Raw genomic sequence first — 25,574 nt, 5'->3', positions numbered from 1 at the left:
TTCTTATGCTTCTAAGCATACATCTGTTGATGTATGCTTAGAAGTGAAATCACTGAGTTAAGGGTAGGTATGTTTCAATGTTAGTAGATACTTGTCAAATATTTCTAAAGTGGCTGAGACAATTTACACCCCCACCAGCAGTTTATGAGAGTTCCTGTTGCTCCACACTCTCACCAACACTTGGTATTGCCAATATTTTAATTTTTGCTGTTCTTACCAGTGTTTAAGTATATTTTATTGCAGTTTTAAGGTGCATTTTCTTAATGACTAATATGGTTGAATATTTAACAGATTTTAAAAAGACATAAACTTGCATCAACTGTCAAAGTAAAAAAGATTGTTTTAATGTTTTACAAAAGATTAGGAATTTACATCCCCCCCACCCAAAAAACAAAACAAACCAAAAAACAGGAAAAACACCTGCAATCCCTTCTTGGCTCCTTTGTGAAGTTCTGGTTCAAATCTCTTGTCCATTTAGTTACTCATTTCTCAATGAGGATAGATTTAGCTAGGCCAACTGCAGAACTGGCAGACTCTGTGGATTGCTTTTAGCTCTTTCCAGTCCACTCACGTGCTCATGTAACATCTAGCAGATGGTCAGAAACAGACTCATTTCATTCCTCCAGGAAACCCAAGGAGGTCCATCAGATCTAGGCTTAGGGTAGACATTTCCTTGCAACAAGACATCTTTTCAGCCTCTTCTCAGGATAGAGGCTGAAAAAACACTTACATTTTTTTTAAAAATCTTGCTATAAGTATTCTAAATCTGCCAGTGGGTAGAAGCTAAGAGACCTTGTGGGTCGCTTATTCTGCCTTTGTCATTCAGCATGACTCTTCTGGTCAGAAGAGGGATTTTTTTATGACACCCCTGCCCAAGTGAATGCCAGCTGTTCTTCTCTTGGTTGAAGAAAAGCTCCAAGATAGTGCAGCTTCTATGCTACCAGCGAAGCAATACAGAATGAAGCCTCTTCTGATGGGACTCTCAATAGCTGTCTCAATTAGTCTTCTTATTTTATACATGGACTAACAGGAGTTAGAAGATGGGAAGCCAAGGTGTCACCTTACTTTACTGACAAATTGTTTCAATATGGACTCTGAATCAGCTATTTGTGAAAAATCTACCCCTTGCTCTTTATTTAGCAAAAATTCCTTCTAGTTTCCACTATTCTTACCTAAGTTTCTATGAATGACATTAGTGTTTTTTTTTCTGATTTGAATGTTTCCATGGGTATTTTTGCAGAAAATTGGGAGAGGAGGGTTGCAGGTGTTTGTATTTACATGGCCTTTATTATCTATTTTCTACCTGATTGAACAGGTCCAAAAGATGATGTTGGTGTCATGTATAAAACTTGCTATTGGAGAAACTGAAGGCTAATAATAGCAACAAGATATGGAAGACGTGATACATTTCTATATTGCAAGCAACTGAAAGTTATTAAATAGAAGCTGGGTATTCCAGGTACATTGCTAATCTTTAGGGGTTGATACAAAGGAGATCTACGTCCATCTTTTTTTGTGATATGCTTTGAGTTACTGCAGTTAAATGAAACTGGGCTGGGTGAAAGACAGGACTACGCTACAGTGCCTACAATTCCCAGATTTAGAGTAAAAATTGTAGGAAACAAACCCTGCTAGGAGTTTCTGGTGAAAGGATTATGCCAAGAATGGTACCTTGGTAGGAGTGTTTGATGATAAAGCAAAGATGGGTTTTATCTCTCCAAGCATACTCTTGTTTTTGGCCATTGTTGGTCCAATTGTGACACTGCCAGCTAGCCGGTCCCAGTGCTGTCAGCAACTACCCCAGTCTTCCTAAGTCAGTCCTACCAGAGACGTCTTTCTCCATCTTCCCCCAAAGGTCACAGTGGCACTTGCATCTCTTAGGTTACTAATGTACTAGTGTGGAAGAGGAAGAAAGTCTTTGGCGCCAATGGATCAATAAAAGAACACAAAAACTACTTTCAAAACCCAATACAACAGACTTTGTTGATGATGAAAAAAATCATGTATTTTTATATATCAGATCTTCCAGTACATTAGATGACTTCAAAGTAGTTGAATTTAATTATTTTCTCTTAGCATTAAAAAAAAAATAACAGAACAAACAAACCCCTAAGAACTTTGTACTAAATAATGCTGTGACCTATGTATTACTAAAGCTGGAAAATGATAATAATGAGAAAGAAAATCAAAATCAGTTACTAGCGACATCATGCACCCACAAAATCAGAAATGGAAACAGAGGCAGGCAAATTCAGAGTGTAGATGCCTAGGAGTACCTGTGAGTGTGCTCTCAGGTTATCCTATTGTGCAGAATATTTGTCCCAATTTCTGTGGAAAACAGTACCTGCCTTTTCAGTTTCTGAATTTTGTATATCAAATATAACTAATTTTCCTAAAACAGTCTCCTGAGGCCTTCCTTCTACCAATTCTCCAGCAGTGTGGTCAGAAGGACCAGCTTTAGGGTGCAACAGTAGTTGCAGTGTTGGTCAACTTGCATTATTAGCCAGCTCATGTGGACCTGGACATCTAGATATTGGCTGCAATTCATATGTGACAGTCACAGGACTTCTCTTTCCTTTGATAATCATTCAAATGAATTTTGACAGGGCCTGGTAATTTTCTCAAAGTATAGCGTGACCTGTATATTCTCCTGAGGACAAGTCTTTTCTATCTTCAAGTCAAAGCAAGGTCATTACAATGAATGAACAGCAACTTCATATTTTAACTAAATAGTTCTATCTGATCCCCTAGCAATACCATACCTGCAGTTCCCAGGATCCATGTGTTCTTGAGTTACTGTTTCTAGAAAAGGAAATAACGCAATCCATTTATTAGAATTCAGATATTAAAATGGACCTTATCTAATAAGGATAACCTTTATGTTTTCTCTTTACTGAAATCATATAAAAATAATTGCTATGATTTTTAATAGAGCTTACCATCCACGAATGGAAGAAATAAAACTTGCATGCGGGTATACAATGTTTCCCCAAAAATAAGACCTAGCTGGACAATCAGCTCTAATGTGTCTTTTGGAGCAAAAATTAATATAAGACCCGGTCTTATTTAAGACTAGATATAACATAACATAAGACAGGGTTTTATATAATATAATGTTATATAAGACCCGGTCTTATGTACTATAAGACCGGGGCTTATATTAATTTTTGCTCCAAAAGATGCATTACAGCTGATTGTCCGGCTAGGTCTTATTTTTGGGGAAACACAGTATTTTTGAGTGAAAACGCAGTATATTTTATTCATTCTTGCCCTCACTGATTTTTAGTTTTATACATTTTTTAAGAAGTTACTAAAAGTTAAACTGCACCTATAATCAACAAATTTTTGGGTGTACAAAAAAGCATTCATTTTATAAGAGGATTCACTTTAGGATTGCAAGAATACTCACATACATATACATGTATTTCTGTACCCTAGTGATTATTCTATTTCAGATTTTTAGACATTGGTAAGTATATCACATTCATGCTCCTTTGTCATTTAAAAAAATGACATATACCTACATACTTCTTTAGGGGCAAAATCTTTGATAATTTATTAACATAATTCATGTCAAAATAAACGCAAATAAAAATTAAGTAGAGGCTTTGAATGGCATAAAGCAAATAATTACCATCCTTTGCAAGCATCAAAAAATATTTGCCAACATGAAAAAGCTGGCTTGACATTTTGCTATTTGTAAGACTGGTAGTGCTTTTCAATTTCTTATTGCAACTCATATCTGCTGATATTAAATTGAGGAAACACAGATAGTTAATTCTAAAAATGTCCTAGGTAAAAAGACAGGGAAACTTCTCAATGTCTTACTTTTACAACAGTCTAACCTACAGTCCAAAATATGGAATCTCTTCAGGCTAGTACACTGCAAAGTCAATGCCACTGATTATCCACTGAGGGAGCTTGTTGAAAAACCCACCCTAAATCTTCAGAATCAGTGTACCTGTATTTTAAACAAATACCTGAGGTGATTCTTGTGGACATCAAAGGTTAAGAACACTGCTCTTTAATTTTTGAGTGACAATGTTTATCACCACATACGTAAAATTTCTTATTTCTATTTTGTGTCAGTTCATTAATATTTACTAGGTGCCCAATGAAAAGAGAACAAAAATCAGAGAAAACTAAAATTTTAGAGTAATAATTTCCTTAGTATTTTGCACTAACTGTTTATCTAGGGTGGTATGAAGTTTAAAAAATAAACTTGTAAATAAAGCCACCCTATACCATATGAATAAAAATGGTGTATATTCTACAAGAATCTTTCCTAAAATACTCGTGTATTTCTTGGAATTCCAGCGCTTGTTAGTAGTGTATCTCTAAAAACACATTTCACAGTGCATAAAGCAAACTACGAAACTGTAAACTATGGTTCTCTTTTAGAGATAACAGAGACGGTATTTGATAGCATATTAAAGGCTCTGAGAAGTTTCATCGTCAAAAAACTTGTGGAACTAATAACTGAACATTTTCTATATATATGATTATGAAAATTTCTTTCCTAAAGGACACTTATTGACTTCTCTCAAGACAGTAGTATTTCAAGGAACATAATTTGGGGCATGATGCTCGAAAAGCAGGGAATCTCATTGCTGCTTTCAGCATCTGTGAACTATCATAAAAGACCTGACTTAATGAACTTACAGGAAAGTTTTGATCGGGCTTTTAAAAAAACATTATTATTTGAACCATATATTTAAAAGAGAAATCTATTAACCTGTATTGTTTAGCTTTTTTTTTAATTGAAGAAATATGTACTTAATAAAAACTCTGCTATGTCAGCAATTTTAGTAACTGACATATACAGAACATCTAAATATCTCCATGTTATGTCCTTATACCCAACATACATTTGAGAAGAAAACATTTAGGTGAAGAAATAAGTACTAGAGTATTAAATGCTATTTCTTAGATTCTAGAATTTCCTCATTTTTAATAAAAATGTGACATTCTGGCTTTTAAAAATAGTTTTAGAGAGCAACTGCAAGGAAAGCAGGAGTAAGGCTAAATGACTGAGAGGATTATGATTAAATGCCAAAGCCAACATAACCACTGTTCACTGAGAGGTAACTAACTGGGGGAGAAAACACAACAGAAGGTTGCACTGTGCAAGCAAAGAAGTGTTTGTCAGCAGACAGCTATCATACAAATCTTTTAAGAATCTACATGAAGGACTCAGGGCAATAAACCTAGATGAGGCACCTCACTGAAACCAAAACTGTTTGTTGGAACTGGCTACCTGACCTTAAATGCAGAATGGAGAAATTGGGATTCTTTAATTTGAATAGAAAATTTGGAAGATAGGAGGGTACATGATAGCTACCATGTGAAAGATTCAACTTCTCTCTATGGCCCACTGAAAAACTTAAAAAGATTAAGAGGCGAAAATTATAGGCAATCAAATTATGTCAATTTTGAGGATTAACCAAAGATGCAATAGATTCAGGTAGGAGGTAGGGAGGAGTTCCCTACTTTTCCGTCTTTTAGAGTAACTACCTGACAGGAAAGTTTTTGGGGGAATTCAAGCATTACTTGAGTGATAGAGCCAGATAACTCGTAGGGCACAATTTAATTCCAATCTGTGAAAATGGAATAATGTGCGCAGTAAACGAGTTGGGGAATGAACAAATCTATCCTCCAGTAATTAATCCTCAACTCTCCTCATTTAGGTTTTTCATTTCTAAAGAGAGTATCTGCTTTCTTTTTTAAATATGCTCTTTGGCTCACAGAAAGATACTTGGTTCAATTCTCATTCAGTAAGTCTTGCCTGGGAAGATAAGACTGGAAATTTCTTATCTAAATTTACTAAAATCACTAATTCAAAAAGATTTTTTAAATTTTTCAATGGAGAGATGTCCAAGCATGAAACATTATGTTCAGTGAATTTCACTATTTTTAGTTTAATTCCGAATGTTAGAGGCATAATTAAGAAATGTTTTAACAACTGCATATAACTTTTAATGTCTTTCTTTTAAGGTGCCAAGTTCTTGACTTAGATATACCTTTTTTGATATATAGCATTTACCTCAAGAGCTGATAAAAAGTTGTTTTTCTTGGATTTTCAACCACAAGCATAGTAGGTTCCTAATTTTTAATTTTTTGAAAGGAACCAGCCTTCCTATCACAGTCTGTTCTGAAAATTGCTTACATGACCTATTTTTGGAGTGGCCATTACATTTCTGTATTTACAAAGGCAAAATGTCCACCCTCCAAAGCCACTGACATTTATTTAAACTTATTAACAACTTAATTTTTTCTTCATCACTGTTGCTCTATAATCTTAAAAGATCTTTACAAAATTATCAATACATTTTGGTATAACTATAAAAATACAGTATATTTCTAATGCTATGTCTTCTGGCTCTTGTCTTAAGAGTAAGTGTAAGCAATCAATGTGCATGTGTAGACTGAGTAACAGTTACCATATTTTATTGAATCTAAGATGCAGCTGATTGAAAGAAGCATCTTTATCTTATGTTTCATTATGAAAGGAAAAAAGGTTGTCAACTACACTATGGCACACAATTGATAATTAAAACATTTCCAATTTCAGAAGTGGAAAAATGTGCATCTCAAAATCAATGAAATATGTCTCTCAGTCAAATTCTAGACACTAGCTATTAAACTTTTCATTCTCACCTTTCACATAAATAAGGCATGATTTAGTTAAGCAAAGAAAACTTTATTTCTGCTACACATAACAACATAGTGCTCTAAGAAACAACTACTATATTAGTTTCAGCATTAACGTGTGGATTCAAAAATACATGTCAACAATCCCTGCTCCCCAGACAAGACAATGTTGTGCACAGACTATCAGGTGTATGAAAAAAAAAAGCTGTCAACTGTCCACAGGGAGTGCGTCCAGTCACATTTTCAGTCAGTCAGCTGAGGATTATGTCATTATTTAGTCTTTGTTCTGTAGAAAGAACACAACACAAGTATGAAAATCATCACCTGAAAGGAAATAGCTATCGCATATTGTATTCCTAAAATGTTAGGACTAGTTCCTTTATTTCTATATAAGCAACGTTATCTGCTTACTTTATTAGAGATGCCCCCAAATAAGCAAAACCAAACTTACTCAGAAGGGTGATGCAAGCAGGCACTGAATTTCTGGAGGGAAAAGGCTGTAAATTAGTACAGAACCAGAATGCTCTGAAATAGTAAAATTTCTATATGTTCCTCAAATAGAAAGAGAAATGTATTTTGCATATCAACTTCATGTCAAAATAGAACTCAACTACTTTGAAAGTTATATTCTTAGATCAGTTTCTTCTCCTATTTCCTAGGTATGGCTCACTTAAACCTAGGCTTACTCCTCAAAGACAAAAGGAACTAGCCTTCGCGAGTGGTATTTATGTCTTCTTGAATTTCCATTAATCTGACCCTCCTTTATCTTTTCCCTGAATATGTATAAAAGTTCACCCAAGGGAAAAAGGATAGGTGTATATTTCATGGCTAGTCATGCTGAAGAATATGCACTTCTTCTACTGCAGGAAATTGGATGAATGTCCGTCACTATTACAGGGGAAAACATGGTGTTATAAAGTTTCGTTTTCATAGCATCACGGGCCACGAGGTAGTTTTGTATCATTAAACTTTTAGTTTCTGAGCATTTGGATGAGAAGACATTCAAAGGTTTCACTTAAGTCACCAATGCAAGAGTTTTAGCTCACACTTGAAAAGCATTTTTAAGAATTTTATAAGGAATTTTGCTGACTAACAGTCTCTCAATAATCCCATGAAAAATTTTGGCCTCAGAAAGGTGAAGAGATCTGTGCAATCACAGCCAGTTAAGTGTCAGAGCTGGAATTTGAACCCAGATTTCAAGTCTATATTCTCTATACTATATAAATAATCATTAGGAAAGGCTTAACCACAAGATTTATTTATTTTTCTGACACTACTAAGAAAAGTTTTTAAGGACAAAGATTCTTTGAATAAAAGTAAGAATCTGTTACCTACATGTTCAAAATTCAGAGTTGAATAACCATATTTTTTCATGCTATTTTAGAAGGCAGCTTGTCTAAACAAAGTTTAGTTCTTAACATCTTATTTGTAAACACAAAAACTGCTTTGTTACAAGAAAGACTTGGTAATTCTTTTTCATTAACAATTTACTATTTCTATATTGTATGGAGTAATGGGAGTGGTTTTGTAATTAAATAAAACATTTGAAGACATTTAGGATTATTCACAATGGACCCAAAGGACATTTCCTATTGCCAACTGCCTTCTAGGAAGCAGACACTAATCACCTGACTTGCTCATTAGCGGAAGGGTCGTTAGCCTTAACGTTTGAGACAATTCATCCTGATATTCGCTAATTCTCATAACTGGTCAAAAAGAAAACCTGAAGTGAAAGGAAAATCACGTGCAAGCCAGTCAGTAACTTCAAACTGAATCTGAAGTGCTTGCCCATGGCTACCACCTGACCAGTAGTGGAGCTGGGAAGTTGGTGTGTGGGAACAGGAAAACTCTCAGCTTCCCCTAAAACCCAGAATTCCTTTACAGAATAAAAAAAGTAAAAGAGTCGACCATTTCTAACTTTAAAGACTGTTTCCCCAAACCATGAAGTTATGAATTAACTATCATAGAAAAATAAATTTAAGTTTGATTTCTGAAAACTAATAAAAGAAAAAGGAATTTATATGGTTGTACGTATCATGACTTATAATAGAAGAGTTTGTGGTAAACTGTCAGTGTTATTCTTTTAAATCCACATATGTTTATCAGAATATTTTCCGAATGTGTAGTTTTAATGCACAAACTCACAAATATAAGTCCAGAAAAACACTAACATTTAGGTTCGAAGCTCTATTATGTGATCTTTCTTTTTAGGTACTTTAGTAGTGAGAAGTCAAAACATTTTTTATAAAGACTTTTCTAATTACCTCAATTCATAACTCAAGGCATTAATTCTTCAAGTTAAAAATCTTTAAAAGTATTTCAATTTGAAAGTTTATGAAAGCACATAATAAAAAGTCCAATTCTTAATATCTAAGACATTCACAAACCAAAAATTAATTAATGTTCCAAATTGAAATCTAATCTTACTTTATAGAAAGGCAAAAAACATGCTTACAGTAAACATCAAAACCATTTTATTAAGTTTAAAAAGTTCAAGTTTAAAAGATATATTGCAAAATTAACCTGAGCTGTGGTTTTATTTCAGTGAAGCTGAAAGCCACAGTGTTTTTAACTGACAACTTCTAAATCATTAAAAAGAAACTCCATCATTGAAGTACTTACACGTATTCCTCTTACTATACTATTTAGCCAGTCTGTTTTAAAATTCAGATTAAAAAGGGCTTACCTCGAGAATCAGTAAGTTCTTTGTCGTTTGTTAGATTCTTCTCTTGGGGAATCCGCCAGCATAACTTTAAGCCTGACTCCATTCAGGATCTTTCCATGTAGAGTCGTAATCGCATCATTAGCACTTATTCTATCTGCATACTTGGCATACCCCACATTTTTTCCTGACACAAGGTAAACTTCGATCAGGTTACCAAAACGACTGAAACAAAGAAAAAAAAAAAAAAAAAATCAACTGATGTTGATAAATACAGCTGCTCGGCTCTAAAAGTTGGGGTCCACTCTGGAGTCCCTTTTCACCCCTCTTCCCATATTCAATCTCCAATTCATGTCAATCTTGCTTCTTAGACAGCTCCTCTACCAGTCAGTTTCTCCTCATTCTCATCCAGGCTTCTTTCCTCATGCAGATCACTCTGATCTTTTCCTTAGATTACTTCAATACTTTCTCCACTAGTTTCCCTGATGCCGGGACTTGTCCCTCTCCACTCCATTCCTGACCCTGTCTTCTGAGTGCTCTTTCTAAAACACAGATAGAATCATTTCCTCTCCCAAAATCCCTTCAGCAGCTCCTCATGGCCTCCAGGGTGAGACAAACTCCCTAAACGCCCCTGAGCCTTTCCTGACAGGTCCTTGTCCTCTCCAGCTTCATCTTCCCTCACAGGCTCCAAGTCCAAATTCTAATGATCTCCTTTCACATTCTTTCTGGTAAGAATAACCACCCACACACCCAGCTTTCTTCGCTGGCTAAATTATTTTTAACCTTCAGGTCTCCAGGATACCTTGCTTCTTTGAAGGAGTCTTCGCAGAGTTTCTAAGATAGCTGCGTCTCCTGTGTATTTTATAGCCTGTCCAATTCCTTTCATAGCACCAATCTCACCAGGTTGCAATTTCCTATTTACTTATCTGTCTCCTGATTGAGGTCAGCTCTAAGAAACCAAGACTATCATGTCTTGTTTACATAATGTAATAGTTTGTGTATATAATGTCTCTAGTTTTTAGCACAGTGCCTGCCTGGCACGGAAGACAGTTTCAAGAAATAAACAAAATAAGTCAGTTAAAGAAAAGTGAAAATCCCTGAACCACATCCCTGATATTTTGTACAGCTCTTTAACAAGCTTCCTATCTATCTTTTTAATTCACTAACATTGTTGGAAGGCAAATGAAATAAGACCAAAAAGAAAAACTTAAGAATGGAATTATATTAAAAACACAGAAGTAAACAAGAGCCTTCCCCTTTTATGTACTTATTACATACTACAAGCAAGTAACTGTTTACTCAATGTAGTAACTATAACATCCTTAAAGAGCCAACAGAGTGCTGACAAAATAGAAGATGCTTAGTAAACACTGTTCAGCTGAATTACAACTACAAAGGAAAAGATATGTGACAAGAATTCTAGAGGACAGGTGCATCTTCTATCAAGAAACACGATTTGTCCATTCTGTGCATGCAATGTTTTAAAACAATCCTACACATTTTATGCTTTCAAAACAAAGTAACAGGAAATTAATTCTGTATGGAGACTTAGGACATGTGAATGATAAAAAAAGAGAAGGAAACAATCATACACTTTAAAAGGTGGTATCAATAAGGAGTTTTTTAAACCACAGAACAAATCATCTCTAGATTTCAAGATTGTAAGAGTACTTAAATTACTGGTTTAAATAAATTAAATTATAAAATGTAACTATGTGGAATTCAGATCTTACCAGAATATATCCTCTAATACATCTAAAGGTAAAGGATGAGGATTAAACACGATAAAAAGTCTTTCTTTCACAGGAGTTTCAGGAGGGGCTTTTTTTTTGCATGATGGAAGTACAACATCTGTCTGGATTTGAGGCAACTGTGATCCAGAACTTCCTCCAAATTGCTGTTGAAGAGTTAGGTACAAAACAAGAAAAAGAAAAACTACACTTTAGGGATCTTAAGCCAAGACCTAAAGAGATGTGTATCATGGCACCTGTGTGATCTTTTACTATAGCTCTGAAAAATTTTTCTATAAACATAGACCACATTTCTTTTCTATCCTAAAGATGTACTGTGAAGGTTAAATTCTTACACACTTACCAGAAATTGCTGCTGATTTGGGTTATTCCACACCATTGAGGCAAGCTGTGCAGCTACCATCTGTGTTGCCATTTTTCTAAGGAGACTGGAGATAACAACGGGTAATTTACAGAACACCAGAAATACTCTGTCTCTTAACAGTAACTTGTTTTGTGTTGTCCCCTCACTGGAGAGGTCAACTGTTTTCTATTTTTATTCTTCAAGTCATAATCACGTACCCAAAGCTTGGCTTTAGACACTCCTAGAATGGTACTTACTCTGTTGGATTACTCCCATCATCAATGAAGGAAACACCTATCCAATTTCCAGGAGGGTACTGAAATCCATGTAACTTGTATTTTGCATAAATAGCTGATGCTACGTTAAAATACTGAACCACTCCATGACCTAAAACAAAGTAGAGAATATACAGAAAATTAAAAGGAAAACAGAGTACCTAAAGCCTGTATTGCCACAGAAATGAAACAATATAGAAATACTCTAATATCATACTGCTAGTAAATACAGAATCAAATGTGTCAGAAAATAAAGTTCTTACACATACGAGTATGGGTGAAACCTGTGTTCCTACAAAGTAAAGCATAAGCCAGATTTTGGTAAAAATATGAACATGGTATTTTAAGGAAAACGGAATCATTAGCATAAGTTCCATCCAATGAGTTTAATTTTAGAATACTGGCTTTTCTTATATGACGCAAATATACCTAAAAACCAACCAGTTTTTCTTAAATTTTTATTCTTTGAAATTGACTTTGAAATTCTAAAAATTTCTCTATCATACTGAATAGGAAATGGAATGAGAAGTGATATCTGAAAGAGTATATAGTCATCTTGTCTTGCTGTATTGGTAAAGAGAGGACAGTGATTATGTATGAAAAACAAAATGTAGGCAACAGAGGGTCTCAGATGAGAAGTCACATAATTCACATGCCTTTGGAGAGCTTTCAGCTAAGGGGTAGATTTCAATTCACGAAAGTGATACTTAAGGAGGGGACTAGTTTTATACGGGAGTCCTGATATGGACACCCCAGGAGCTTGTAACACAACCAAAAGGTTTTCAGGATATTCTGTAATGTAAACCACTTTGGGGAAAACACTGTTCTGATTTAATGTTCCTCTCTATACTTAAGCATCCCAACATTTTAATGAAATTAAAATAAAACTCAGAAAGCAAATGAACATATAAAACTGAAATTCAAATAGTGTTCTACCTATATGATATCTCTATTAATACAAAGGTATTCCAATGACACATGTACTTATCAGGCACATCCAACCACAGAAACAATACAGAAGATAAAGAAACAAATACATTTCAACATACCGGATAAAAAGGAAAGAAAACAAAACAGAATTACATATGAATACAACAACAAGTGTGCCAGAAAACACAAAACGTGTGCCTTAGAATCAGAAAAAGAATGACAGTGTAAATTTGGGTGAAGGCTGGAGATGCTACCAAGTAGGTTCAGAGGGGCTGTTCTGCTAAAAGACCAGTGCTGGGGAGGGCAATACTGAGCATGTGGGGGTGTCTGTGGGAAGGGTGGGGACACTCCAGGCCTGTCAGCCCATATGACCTGACTCATTTCCCTAATTCCACTCAACATTCATGACACCCTAAAAGGACTAAATTACATAGATCTACAGTACTGGAAAGATGCCAAGTATGATTGTTCTATACCACCCCTCACCTCCAATTTTCTAAAACAAACCAACAAACCCCATAGATTTATGGAGTGCCCATTATGCGCCAGGACTTACATTAGGCATTCCACATTCATTATTTCTAATTCTTATCTTACCCTGGCATAGAGGGTATTAATAGTCCCACTTTACAGATGAGGAAAGAGAGGCTCAGAGAGGATAAGCAATTTGCCAAGGTCTCAGAGCTATGTGCCACTGCTGGGATTTGCACCTGAGTCTGATGCAAAAGAGAATGCCAACCTTTTTCCATTATGCAACAATGCCTCCATCTAAAAAAAAAAGCCTTTAAAAGAATCAATAGGCTTAAAAAAATACAAAGATTAAGCTGACACTAGGTAATAGGTTTAATTAATTAATCAATTAGTTAAAAGTTCAAATGGATGTTAGAGCCTTGCTTGTATTAAGAACAGGAAGAAGTAGAAAAAGAAGTAGAGCAATCAGGTACTTGAAACGAAGAAAAGGAGTTTCATTTTGAAGTATGAAGTTCAAGAAAAGAGACTTGGGATGAATAGGAAACTTTAAGGGTTTTAGAACTTACCTAGCATTAATCAAGAGTATAGAGAGAGACTCTACCTGAGGTATTTTTGTTGTACAACTAGAAACAGAAAATGGTCTATTTTGACACAAAGTATCATTGGAGAAAAAGCCATTTTAAAACACATTATATTTAAAAACAATATAGATATTATTTTACCATAATTTGAATAAGGATCTCGTTGAACTTCACAGTATTCCAATCCTGGTACTATATCAAAAATGCTGAAAAGCTGCTCTTCAGTGAAAGGAACTCTTGATACAACTGACAGGCGTTTGGAGATAGCTTCCTGGCCTCTGTTGTCATTCTTGTCAAAATTTGAAAATTCAGGTTGTTGCTCTCCAACAAACAATATACAAAAAAGTAAATCTTTAAATTTCTATACATTCAAGAATTCATTTAACATTTTATTACTAGAAAATAAAATGAACTCATTAAGTCCATCGCATTAAACAAAGTCACTACATTTTGAATGACCGAGGAACGCTCTTGGTCCTCAGCACTATCCGAAGGGACCAACGGCAAGAAAGCAGACAACTCTCCCCACTCCTCAGCCTTCAACACAGACATATAAGCAGTACTATGTAGTCCAACTTCACAGGAATATGTTCAATATGCAAAACTGCAAACAGTTGAAGTGTTTTACCTAAAACAAAGCTTATGCCAAATAACATTCACAGGTCTTACTTCCATCACCTATTTTTCCCTTTTTTCTAGCTTCCACTTTTGTCATTCCTCTCCTTTCTCCAGCTCTAATTTTAAAGCAACAGTAGCTTAGGGATAAAATTTTAGGATTCAATACTGAGGGGATATTTGTACAGCTCTTTCATACTTTTTGGTCCGCTGCGTACAGGTAGAAGCTCACCCAAAAAAGAGGCAGTGACATAGGTGAATATTTAGATCAGGCATGACTAATCAGAGAAAACTGGAAATAAGTGGAAATAAGTGTTAAATATTAAGGACATGAGGAGTCATGACCAACTTCTTAGAAAAAACAAACAAACCCACTACAGTTAGACTTCTGGACACTGAGATTTATAGACTGCTAATAAAAGAGTATTTCTAAAACCTCAAAACAGGATTATATATACTAATACTATTAGTGTGAAGGTAGCCCACTTACCAAATGGAAACATATTTACTCTAGGTTCATGCCCCAAAGTCTCCTGCCTCATGTTACTATAATAATCTTGTTCTGAAGATTCAGATGCTTTATTTTTGGGTTCAGCCAAGATTGCCCTAAAACCTGAAAAAGACAATCCATGAATTTCAAGCTTCATAGCAAATTTAACACACCTGCAAATATACTTGATTACTAGTGCTTGACTTAGCTTCGTAAATATACTGTATAAAACGAAGTCTACACAACCAGATCTCTTTCTTTGCTTTTTTGGATGATGGCAAAGAGAAAACGAGAAACAGCAAGAATCTCATTATGGGTCAGTGTAAATATGAAAGATCAGCAATTCTATGCTATTCTTTCCAATCTTCCCCCAACCACAGATGACATCGTCATTCATTCTCCCGGGCTCCTTCATAGAAGAATCCTGCAGGGCTTCTTCAGTCAAACTGTCTTCAAGATTCTTCCTTTGAAATCCATTTAGAATAGGTTATGTTTCACTCTAACTTCCCTGCTTCTGTTTTTAATTTAGATTCTCTTCAACTAATTACAACAACGCTTCAATTGGTCTCTGCCTCGGGATACAGGATTTAACCAGGGGTTCAAGGATGAACTCAAAAGGTGGGAAGGTTCCATTTCACCTTCTGAAACTTTAAACAAAATTGTTACGCATGCATGTGCACCTTTCAAGAAAGAAGGTTCACAGTTTTCATCATATTATTCAGTGGCTCCAAAAAGAATAAAAGTAGCCATCTTGAATTCTTCCTCTGGAAATCCACACTTGGTGCTGTGGTTAAATCTACTGTCCTACAACAGTTTTTATTATTTTTCTCCATTTAAAACAATCTATAAGGGAATCCAAATGTAGACTCGGCTTGAACTCTTCATTACCTCCCACCTGCTTACAGTGTACCTCGTTACCTCCGTCCTTTCTCAACAGAGACACTGCTTCACTCACACTGCTGCCTTCACAGTACTAAGCAAAGACATGCTTATGTGCCTGTGCCCCTGCTAACGCTGCCGTCACCTTCCGGGCTGCCTACTCAACACCAGATGGAAATCCTACTCCAATGCAGTCCCGTGCTCATTTAGTGCATTTGTTTCTCACCAGTGATAGACTATATCACACACTTTTGAATATTTTCCTCATGTGGCCAATTTTTATTGAGTCTACTATCAATGGCAATATCTTTGATTAAGACCTCAAATCTTTATTGAGGGTCTATTACTGTACTAGGTACTTGAAGTGACAGAACAGACAAATAAGACATATTCCTTGCTTTCAAAGAGCCTTTAAGAGTTCTATATTTTTGGCCTGTTGGATCTTGGCTATACAATATAGCTATAAATTCCTTAAATGCCAAAACTGCTTTATATTCGTATCCCTCTTCTTAACATATTGATGAGTATACCATAGGTACACAATTAATACCGGCTGACTGAGAAATTTAGAAGACTCTGAGAGAAAATTTTGGTGTGCACTTTAGGGTTATCTAAGAATTCTACTGGTTAACAATAATTCTTTCCAGTACGTATAGATTTTTATAATATCCTGAAACCCACTTATTTAATGATTTCTTAATTCATTTCTAAAGGTCAATATTAACTAAATGTATGAAAACAAAGGAAATTCTCCTTGGCTTCTTCATAATTCTTATTCTTCATTATGTACACCAGCAACAACAGAAGATCAAATTAATGTCACTCTAGCTTGAAATCAACCCAATGTATATTTACTTACCTATCTTAGCAAACCTTATAAACCCTATCTGTAACTTACATGTTTATTAGTATATTTAATTCTATTTAGGGCTTACGTCAAATATAAACAATTAAACAATTAAAGAAAACTTAAAGAGTTTTTTTAATATAAATAATTAAGGAAAGAAAAAAACAACCCTGAAAGGGTAGGTCAATTTTTAATACTTAATATTCTAAAAACACATACCAAAAAAAGCCCCAAAACCCATGGAATAACCAAAATATGGCAACTTTCACTTACTAAGTTAATGCAGTTGCTCATAGTTTTCTTCAAGATTGTGCCTCAATGAAAGCTTAATCACAGCCCCAACATAATTTTCATCTGAGCACTATATATAGTATTTAAACTCTCATCGTTAAGATTAAATTAGCAGGTACGGTTATTAGCAAAAACCAGTATTCGATTCAGTTATTTAGAATAATTAGAATTTTAAGAAAAGTTTTTAACAATGTTAAATACATCCTTACTTCGATCACAGTTTTCTATTGCTTGGGCAGCTTGTGATGGTTTTAAGTATCGAACATAGCCCAAACCTTTACTTTCTCCAGTGACTTTGTTCTTAATAATGCTGCAATACTCGATATCTCCATACACCTATAAGAGTGAAAAAAATTATCTTAGAGAAGTCAAAATTAATAACTGAAGAGATTATTTGAGAACTTAAAATTTATTTTTACCTCTTGTTTGCAAAAAAAGAAATTAGAATTAGAATTTACTGCTATTTTTAATAATGGAATCAAAATGTCACAAACTAATGAGGCACTAGAAAAATAACCATAACAATAATATAACCAAGTAACAACATAACCAAAATAATAATTTTTATTTACTGAGCATTTGCTTTACATATATTATCTTATTGTCACAACAATCACTGAAGGATATACACACATGCATCACACACGCATCTCACACACACATACGAATGTGTGTGTGAGATGCGTGTGTGATATGTGTGTGCATATAGCTTACTTCATAGATAAGGAAGCTGAGCCTTAGAAAAATCAAATAACTTGCCTGACTTCTGGAGGGAGAGTAAGAATTTGTACATGGTCTGAAGAACTCCAAAGTGTGGCTCAGTAGAGGTTAAGAGCAGAGGCTCTGGAACTGAACCTTCTAGATTCAAATCTTGGGTCAGCCAACTTATTAACTAGGTAGTTGAGTTACACTCTCTGTGCCTGCCTCCTTATCTGTTAAATGGGGCTAATGGCTATACATACCTCAAAGGATTCTTTTAAAGGTTAAATGAATTAATACACCTAGAGTGCTTGTACAGAGTCTGGAACATACTTAACACTCAGTAAACATTAACTGTAATCATTTGTCTGTCTTCTAACAGAAGCACAAATGGTTGTGTATTCTTTTGAAGGAGAGACTCCCAAAGTATAACTCTAAAACACACTGGTTCACTCAGAAAGTTAATATTCTATGTGAGAAATGTGTCGTAAATGTTTATTTATTAGATGTTGGAATATGGGATATAAAGTCTTAGTATTTATTATTTGTTTTACAAAATTCTCATGTAACCAATTAGCAACGTAATTACTAGATAAAAATGTCTTATTTGTTCACTCAGAAAAAGATAACAATTTATAAATATACAAGGTAAAAACTTTTCTTACTATTAAAGGAGGTATGGGATATACAGAGGGTGCCAAAAAATGTATACACACTTTAGGAAAGGAAAACTGTATTAAAATTGTAATACTCAATATATACAGATAACAAAAAATGAATACAAGTCACGTCTGACTTCTGCAATTACAAGAGGTGCTCAAAGTGGTTACCATCAGCGTCCAGACACTTCTGATTATGGCGAACTACTGCTTGAGTAATGTTAACCAAAGTGTCCATTTGTATACATTTTTTTGGCACCCCCGGTATATTTCTGGTATTTGTCATGTCTGAAGTACGTGTATTTTATTCAACTCTCACTTGGGAATTTGAAAAATACTTTTTACCACTTGTTTCTTTTCTTTCTTGCTTGTTGCCTACCCAATTCATAGTACTAAGAAGAATGAAAAAAAGGATAAAAAAATTATCCTTTTCAAATTATCCAATTCAAAACGATTTTAAAATTGCTTTTTAATAATTTTTGTGAAAATATATCACTGCTTATAAAAGTAAATGGCTAAATAGAGATTTAACATTATCTTCAAATTTCATTTACTATAATCTTGCTATAGTTCAGAACTATAATTTTTTTCTTTAAATATAACTTCCCCAGAGGCCTAATTTTAGGACAAAAAACTCTAGAAAGAATAAGCTTTTCTGTGAATAAGTACAATGTTAACATACTATAAGCCTGTGAAAATGACTAGATAATACAATTCACACACTCAGGCTTGCCTGACTCACCCTTACAGAAGAGGTAATAGAGAGAAGCCAGAAGAGGGTGCTTTGAAATTGTAAAGACCAAGAGAAGGCTCTGGATTCAGAGAGCCTAGGTTTCAATCTTGGTTCTACCACTCGGTGTGTGACCTTACTTAAAACCGAGCTTGATCATTCATTTTTTTGAATCTGTGTTTTCATTATTACTATTTTCCAGTTTTTATATATTCTTTAAAGTTAATTTATTCTAGGCTTAATATTTAAAAACCAGACTGAAATAGAGGATTTAAAAATAGTTATTTAATTCTCCACCACCAATCTAATGATCTATCTCAAACAACGCTTCAGATTTAGTAACTGTACCACCAATTTAGGATTGGGAGTTATCACAGATGCTACTGGATTAGAAAACTTAAGTACCTTAAATTTTTCCCGTAGATCTTCTTCTGTGTAGGATTTTGGTATCATCACAAAGATTCTTGTAAGTTCTTCATCTTCAACATCTCGGTGGCTTCCAGATGACCTGGACTGAGCAATGAAAACCTAAGAAACGAACAAAACCCACAAAATAACGTGAATGTGAAAAAAACCAGTTAACTGTTTTCCTATTCCTTAAGTATACTTCCTTCCTTATTAGTATGAGAGTCATGTTAGGTTAAATGCAATATAATAGGGTCGTATAAATTTTTTTAAATCTATCTTTATTGCAATGATTTTTTTTAATGAGATAATACCAATCTCTGTACTGTGCTTTTTCCAAATGTATTTTTACTTTCGGATTTTGGTTTACCAAAAGCAATAGTCAGTACATTGAAAAATAATATGTACGAAACTTATGTAATTTTACTAACCATTGTCACCCCAATACATTTTTTTAAAAAGAAAAAACATGTACTGTGCAGTTGTTGGGTACAATGGTCAATAAATGCCAATTTACAGGTGATTAATAGTGTTATTAAAATGTTACATCTTTACTGATTCTGTCAGATGCTGTTCTATCAGATACTAAGAGTATAAAATCTGATTGTGAATTTACCTTTCTCCTTTTAGATCTATCAATAATGCTTCACGTATTAGGTTGGTGTAATTGCAGTTTTTGCAATTTTTAACCTTATAAACTGCAATTACTTTTGCACCAACCTAGTATTTTGAAGCTCTATTATTGGCTGCATAAACAATAGGGATTATTGTGTATTTTTTCACTGACATTTGTATTCTTCAGAAAGAATCCTGTTAATACTCCTCCTGCTGAAGACCATTTTGTCTGATACACCAGCTGTTTCTATCCTTTTACTTTCAATTATTTTGTATCTTTATACTTAAATTGTCTCTTATAGACAGTATTTGTCTTTTCTTTGAATCTTGCCTGACAATCCCTGCCTTTTAACTGTTTAGTCCATTTGTTTAATGCGGCATTTGATATAGTTGGGTGTAATTCTAGATGGCCCTATTTTTAATTTTCTAATATTAATCTTTAAAAAAGGTAATTTAACCATACTCAGTATCATATTAGTGACCATCCAAATGATGTATGTGAGCAAAAAAATGCACAAAAATGACTTGAAGCTCTATATTCTACTATTGGCAATTTAATTTTATTGAAACATCATCTATGACATTAGGTCATTACTTGAAATTAGCTTCATGGTATTGCCTTTATTTAATTTGTAAAATTGTTTTGGTTTTTATGTTCCAGAGGAATGTTAAAATCTTTAAATAGGATTGTGGATTTGTTTATGGAGCCATAAGCATACGAATTTTAATGGCTATTTTATTGTTTATAACTTGAAAGAATGTAATAAACTATAAATCACCACACAATGGCACTTGAGGGTTTTTTCTTCTTTAAAGGGGGGCTGTATGTTATTCAAGAATGAGAAAGCCAGGAGCTATGGAATTTTATAGAGTATGAGGCAGCAACTAAAAGGATCCAGAACTTATAAAGCCATGAGATTTTAGGAATATTGAAAAAGAAGGCTTTGTTTGCTTGGAAAACAGCTGTCACAGAGGTGTAGAGTCTTGCTTACAAGACACAGCTGCAGACATAGCTCTAGGTAGAGTCTATTTCCAGTTTCAATAAATCTACACTATATGCCCACTATGTGAAGCACTGTATGAGACATTAGTAATAGAGTATCGAGCAATGCAGAAATGGCTCAATAGAAAATTTAGTCTGGTGGATGCGGTCAATAGGCAAAAACGAACTGGGAACCTTTAAGTATATGGGAAGACATTGGGGGGAAAAAAGGAGTCTCAGGCAAGATTTGAGATTGGAGGTGCCATCAGATCACACATTTCTAAATTTTAGATGACCATACTGTTGAAATTTTCTGATAAAGGAGACAGTATCTAAGTAGACCGTATGTCTCTTTAAATATCTAATGGTCAATTTCCCCTGAAATTTTATGTTCACAGACTATGGGCACTAAATTATTAAAGATATTCTTGCAAAGCTAAAAACCAAGATTTTTCTCTAGTTTTAACCCTTTCCTCCAGATAATGCAGCTGGTTACAAGATGACTTTTACTTGGACAATCTTTTCTGAATGTAGACCTGGTGCTTAAACTTTCTAATTTGTCTCGTAGATCCTCGGGAACTTCGCAAAAGTACATGAGAAAAATTAAAGCTGAATTAATTTAACTAGGAATACTGAAAAAATCAACAAAAAATCCATTGCAGTGAAAGACAGCCCAAGTTGCTGCTGCTGAAGAATGAACTCCGACTGTCTAGCTAGGCACTATAGTGAAACAACCCTCTGGCTGAAAATGAGTGGACAAAAATGTGAAAAACAGAATTTAACCTTTAATTATCTTTGGGAATAATTTCATTTCTCTGTGGCTAAAAGGGAGGGTACAGTTCAGTGTTGGGAATTTCACTTCTCTTCTAGGAATATAATCAAGGCAGAATGGGGTGGTCAACCAGTTTCAAATTTGGAGAATTTTTTTGGTTAGGATTTCTGTGGTTATGTTATATTCAAAAGTATAAAAACCCTCTCTGCTAAGATCGTAATTAGAAGGAGATGAAAAAAATCAATCTAGTACAGGAGTTAGCACACTACAGCTTCCTGTTTTTCTCCGGCTCATGATCTAAGAATTGTTCTTACATTTTTAAAGGGCTGTTCAAACAAAGAGTGTGTGACCATGGACTGTATGTGGCTCACAAAGCCTAAAACATTTACTATCTGGCCCTATAGAAACCATATTTACAAACCCCTGACCTAGCATATGCTGTGGCCTTCTAATTAATTCTATTGATGATCTGTTCTCACCCACTTCAAAGGGTTTGGGAGCTAGCAGGAGAAAGGATGTCCACTGTCTACTGTGTTGTTGGTATAGACCCAGGCTCCTTCTCCTTTGCAGATAGAGGTAAAAGACCCCCAGAGACTGAAATATCTCTGAGTCTTTCATTTATATAAGCCATATTTATAATATTCTTCTCAGTTTTCTGTAGGTGGGAAAAAAATGAAAAATTTTGGAAAAGAGACTTTGTGGAAAGCTCCAACAAAATTACAAATACACCAACTAATTTTACAGGACAGGTGAAGGGTACAGTTTAAGCAACCGTGAGATTCTCAAGATTAGGCCCTGAACTGAGTTCACAGAAAGTAAGGAATGATATCTTGGCTACTACTAACAAATAATAGTACATACTGAAGGCTTACCTTGTGCCAAGCACTGTGCTAAAAGCACAAATTAAGTCACATAACCCTCAAAAGTACTCTTTCTGCCATGTGTCAGTTATCTTAATTTTACAGACAAGTGCAGAAACTTAATATAAACACCACCGGGGTGAACTAAGTATACAAAGAAGCATTTAATACAACTACACTGCCATCACAATGACTTGGCTCTACTTAAGGCTATTTACCTTCGTGTGCTTTCAAAGAAAAGTGGCAGTAACAAAATGTATGGCATTGATACCTTCACAAATAGGCTTATTTAAAATGATTTTAAAAATCACAAAAAAAGTGATGAATCTGTAATAGCAGCCATTTTAATCACCTGCATTAAATTTTATATACATGAAAACTTTTGTCAGGTAGTGGGAAAAAGCCCAACACCAGAGGGCCACAGTTTAATGTACTTTTATCATGTTGTTAAGCCCCATACCTACCTGAAGCAAAGTCGGATTATCAATTATGATATTGATAAACCGGGGGGGTCTGAGAGAGGGTCACATAAGTCCTCAAATCAGGCCAGGGCCAGAGTTGGGCCAGGAGTCCAGAGCTCTGATTTAGAGGCGGCGTGGAGGGGGCGGAGGGAGTGGGGCCGGCAAGCTACTGCAGCTCTGCAGCACGAGTTGCAGCAGACGCCTGGCCTGATATTTTGTCCGCATCCCCCCACCAAACACTGTACCCCGGTGTAGGCTCGCGGGCGGGTCCTAAGAAACCCTCTCCCCAACGCCATCCTCCCCTTCCCTCGCCCCCACAATGCTCCAGGGAGCAGGTGCTGCGGATGCAGGGAAGCCCGAGAGACCCATTCCCGTCCCCCCCGGACACCGTCCTCGCGGGTACCCGGATTCGGGCACCCGCACCTTGATAGGCTTTGTGTCGTTGGGGCCGAGGCACCGGCCGTGCATCTCCTCCATAGCCCTACAGGCCTGCGAGCTGCGGGCGAACTTGACGAAGGCGATGCCCTTGGACTCCTTGGTGTGCTTGTCCCGCACCACCCAGATATCTTGGATCTCGCCGAAGGGTGAGAAGCGCTCCCTCAGTACCGACTCGGGCGTGTATTTGCTGATCACCAGGAAGATGCGGCTGTTGGGAGGCTCGTCCAGGCTGTCCACGCCCAGGCGGAAGCCTCCGCCACTCGCACAGCTGCCTGCTTCGTCCATGGTTCTCCAGCCCGGGGCTGGAGTGAGGCCCCCGTCCCCTTCGATCCTCTTCGCTTCCGCCGTGCCCACCACCGCCGCTGTCGCAAATCCAGCAGTGGCGAGTCCGGGGCTCTGTTTCCGGAAGACGTAAGACTCTGGCACTGTCCGGCCGCGCCGGGTGCCGGCTTCCGGAGAACTGCCTGCAGCGCCCCCTGGCGACTCGGGGGAGCCTTGTCCAGTCCTTGCCTTCAATCCCGCGGAGCCCAGGCACAAGTACCTGGTGTGCAATGCTAGCTAGTGCCCTGTGGCCAGGACGGCCCAGTCTGGTGCACAGGCCTTTCCAACTCTGGCTTTATCTCCCATCCCCCGAACCACCCCGCCAAACAGAAGCCAAGGATTCTTCCCCCAAAATTTGCTATCTTGGTCATAAACTCAATAGAGGACCACCACCATAGGACAGAATTAAAACAGAAAAAGCCTTAAAGCTGAAAGGAACCTTTGAGCTCATCCAAAACCAGCCTCATTTGTTGAGAAAATGGAGAGGAGGAAATTGAGGCCCTTGCAATAGCCAAACGGTAACAGAGATAAAAGTAACAGAGCCAAAACTAGAACCAACCCCACCTGCTGATCTACTCCACTCCGACACGCACCCCCGAGGGACTGAGAGCAGAACGGGCGGACTGCTCAGCTGTGGAACTAGGAGACATCGTAAGGTGCAAGCAAAATGTGAAATGCATACTGACTTCCAAGGCTTATTGTTAATAAGCCTTGAGGAGAGGTCAGTAGAAAACTAGCAGAAATCCAGAAGGCTTGGATTTAGCAGTGGCGTTGGAATGAAGTGAAAGGAATAAATCAGAAAGTGGTCCAGGAGCACAGCTTCTTGAGTGTTCAAGTCCAGACTTCTAAGACCTGGGTCAGAACTCAAAACAGAGAAACACATTTATTGTGTGCCAACTATGTGCCCGGCTCTGTGCAAGGAGCTGTACATGCAATGGGTAATAGGAAGGATCTGATCCCTGCCCTTAGAGAGGTTTTCATCTGTTGTGGAAATCTTACATGTAAATAAGTAATGCAAAGTAATGTCAGATTGTGTTAAACAGTTCTGCCACTGAATTGTGTGAGCTTGGACAAGTTACCTCAGATATTCAATTTCAGTTTCCTCAATCTTAAAGTAGAAATAATATTACCCACTAACTGGGTTATTTGTCAAGCTTACTTAATTGACTCATCCATTCACTGAAGCAACAAATGTTTTTGACTTGTCTACTATGTGTTGGGCACTGCACTTTACTGAAGTGCTATAGTAGTCAACAAAATGGTCACTCTGCTTCCCTCATGAGTTCATCGTTTGGGCTTGTATAGTTAGGATTATATGAGATAGTACACATACCGTGTTTCAACGAAAATAAGACCGAGTCTTATATTAATATATTTTTGCTCCAAAACACGCATTAGGGCTTATGTTCAGGGGATGTCATCCTGAAAAATCATGCTAGGGCTTATTTTCCAGTTAGGTCTTTTTTGGGGGGAAACACTGTAGAACTAATTGCTTAGAGATCAAATGAGATAATATGTGTACCAAGGCACGATAGAGAGTAATTTTCTTTGTCTCTTTGACTATGGTATCCACTCCCCAACTCTTGATATTGTATAGTGGGATGGCAACTAGGAGTCTGGGATTCTGGGTTCTCACCCTTGATTTAGCGTAAGATTGTGACACTTTCACCTTGCATTACATTCCACATTTGTAAAATGTAGGCTCTGTTTACCCTGAAGCTTAGCAAGTCAAGGAAGTATTTTATCTTAACTTTCCACTTCTCTTTATGTTTTCCAGACCAATCAAGGTGAAGGAAAACAATGTGGTAATGTAACAATTTTATTGATGTGTGAGGAAGTGCAAAGA

General features: G+C 36.2%; 1 protein-coding gene across 1 annotated transcript; it reads right to left on the bottom strand.

Moving 5' to 3' along the window:
- Nucleotides 1-9,337: 9,337 nt before the first annotated feature.
- Nucleotides 9,338-23,825, bottom strand: RBM45 (RNA binding motif protein 45). Its single transcript, XM_019739299.2, has 9 exons — nt 23,393-23,825; nt 19,280-19,402; nt 16,996-17,122; nt 14,770-14,892; nt 13,806-13,985; nt 11,665-11,794; nt 11,408-11,492; nt 11,047-11,210; nt 9,338-9,538 (listed from the first exon to the last, which is right to left on the bottom strand). The coding sequence occupies exons 1-9, from the start codon at nt 23,690-23,692 to the stop codon at nt 9,346-9,348; spliced, it is 1,425 nt and encodes a 474-aa protein (XP_019594858.1). The 5' UTR covers nt 23,693-23,825; the 3' UTR covers nt 9,338-9,345.
- Between the last annotated feature and the right edge of the window lie 1,749 nt (nt 23,826-25,574).

The sequence above is a fragment of the Rhinolophus sinicus genome, linkage group LG01, assembly GCF_036562045.2.
Source record: "Rhinolophus sinicus isolate RSC01 linkage group LG01, ASM3656204v1, whole genome shotgun sequence".
NCBI lineage: Eukaryota > Metazoa > Chordata > Mammalia > Chiroptera > Rhinolophidae > Rhinolophus > Rhinolophus sinicus.
The sequence above is the reverse complement of the archived record's forward strand: the minus strand, read 5'-3'. Positions and strand labels throughout refer to the sequence as shown.

Excerpts from the sequence above, each read along its gene's own strand:
- RBM45 (XM_019739299.2), bottom strand. The coding sequence starts at position 23,692 with ATGGACGAAGCAGGCAGCTGTGCGAGTGGCGGAGGCTTCCGCCTGGGC. Across the intron at positions 19,403-23,392 it reads ACGACACAAAGCCTATCAAG|GTTTTCATTGCTCAGTCCAG; the intron begins GTGCGGGTGCCC and ends TTCGTTTCTTAG. Across the intron at positions 13,986-14,769 it reads AGTAAATATGTTTCCATTTG|AGCAACAACCTGAATTTTCA; the intron begins GTAAGTGGGCTA and ends TGTTTGTTGGAG.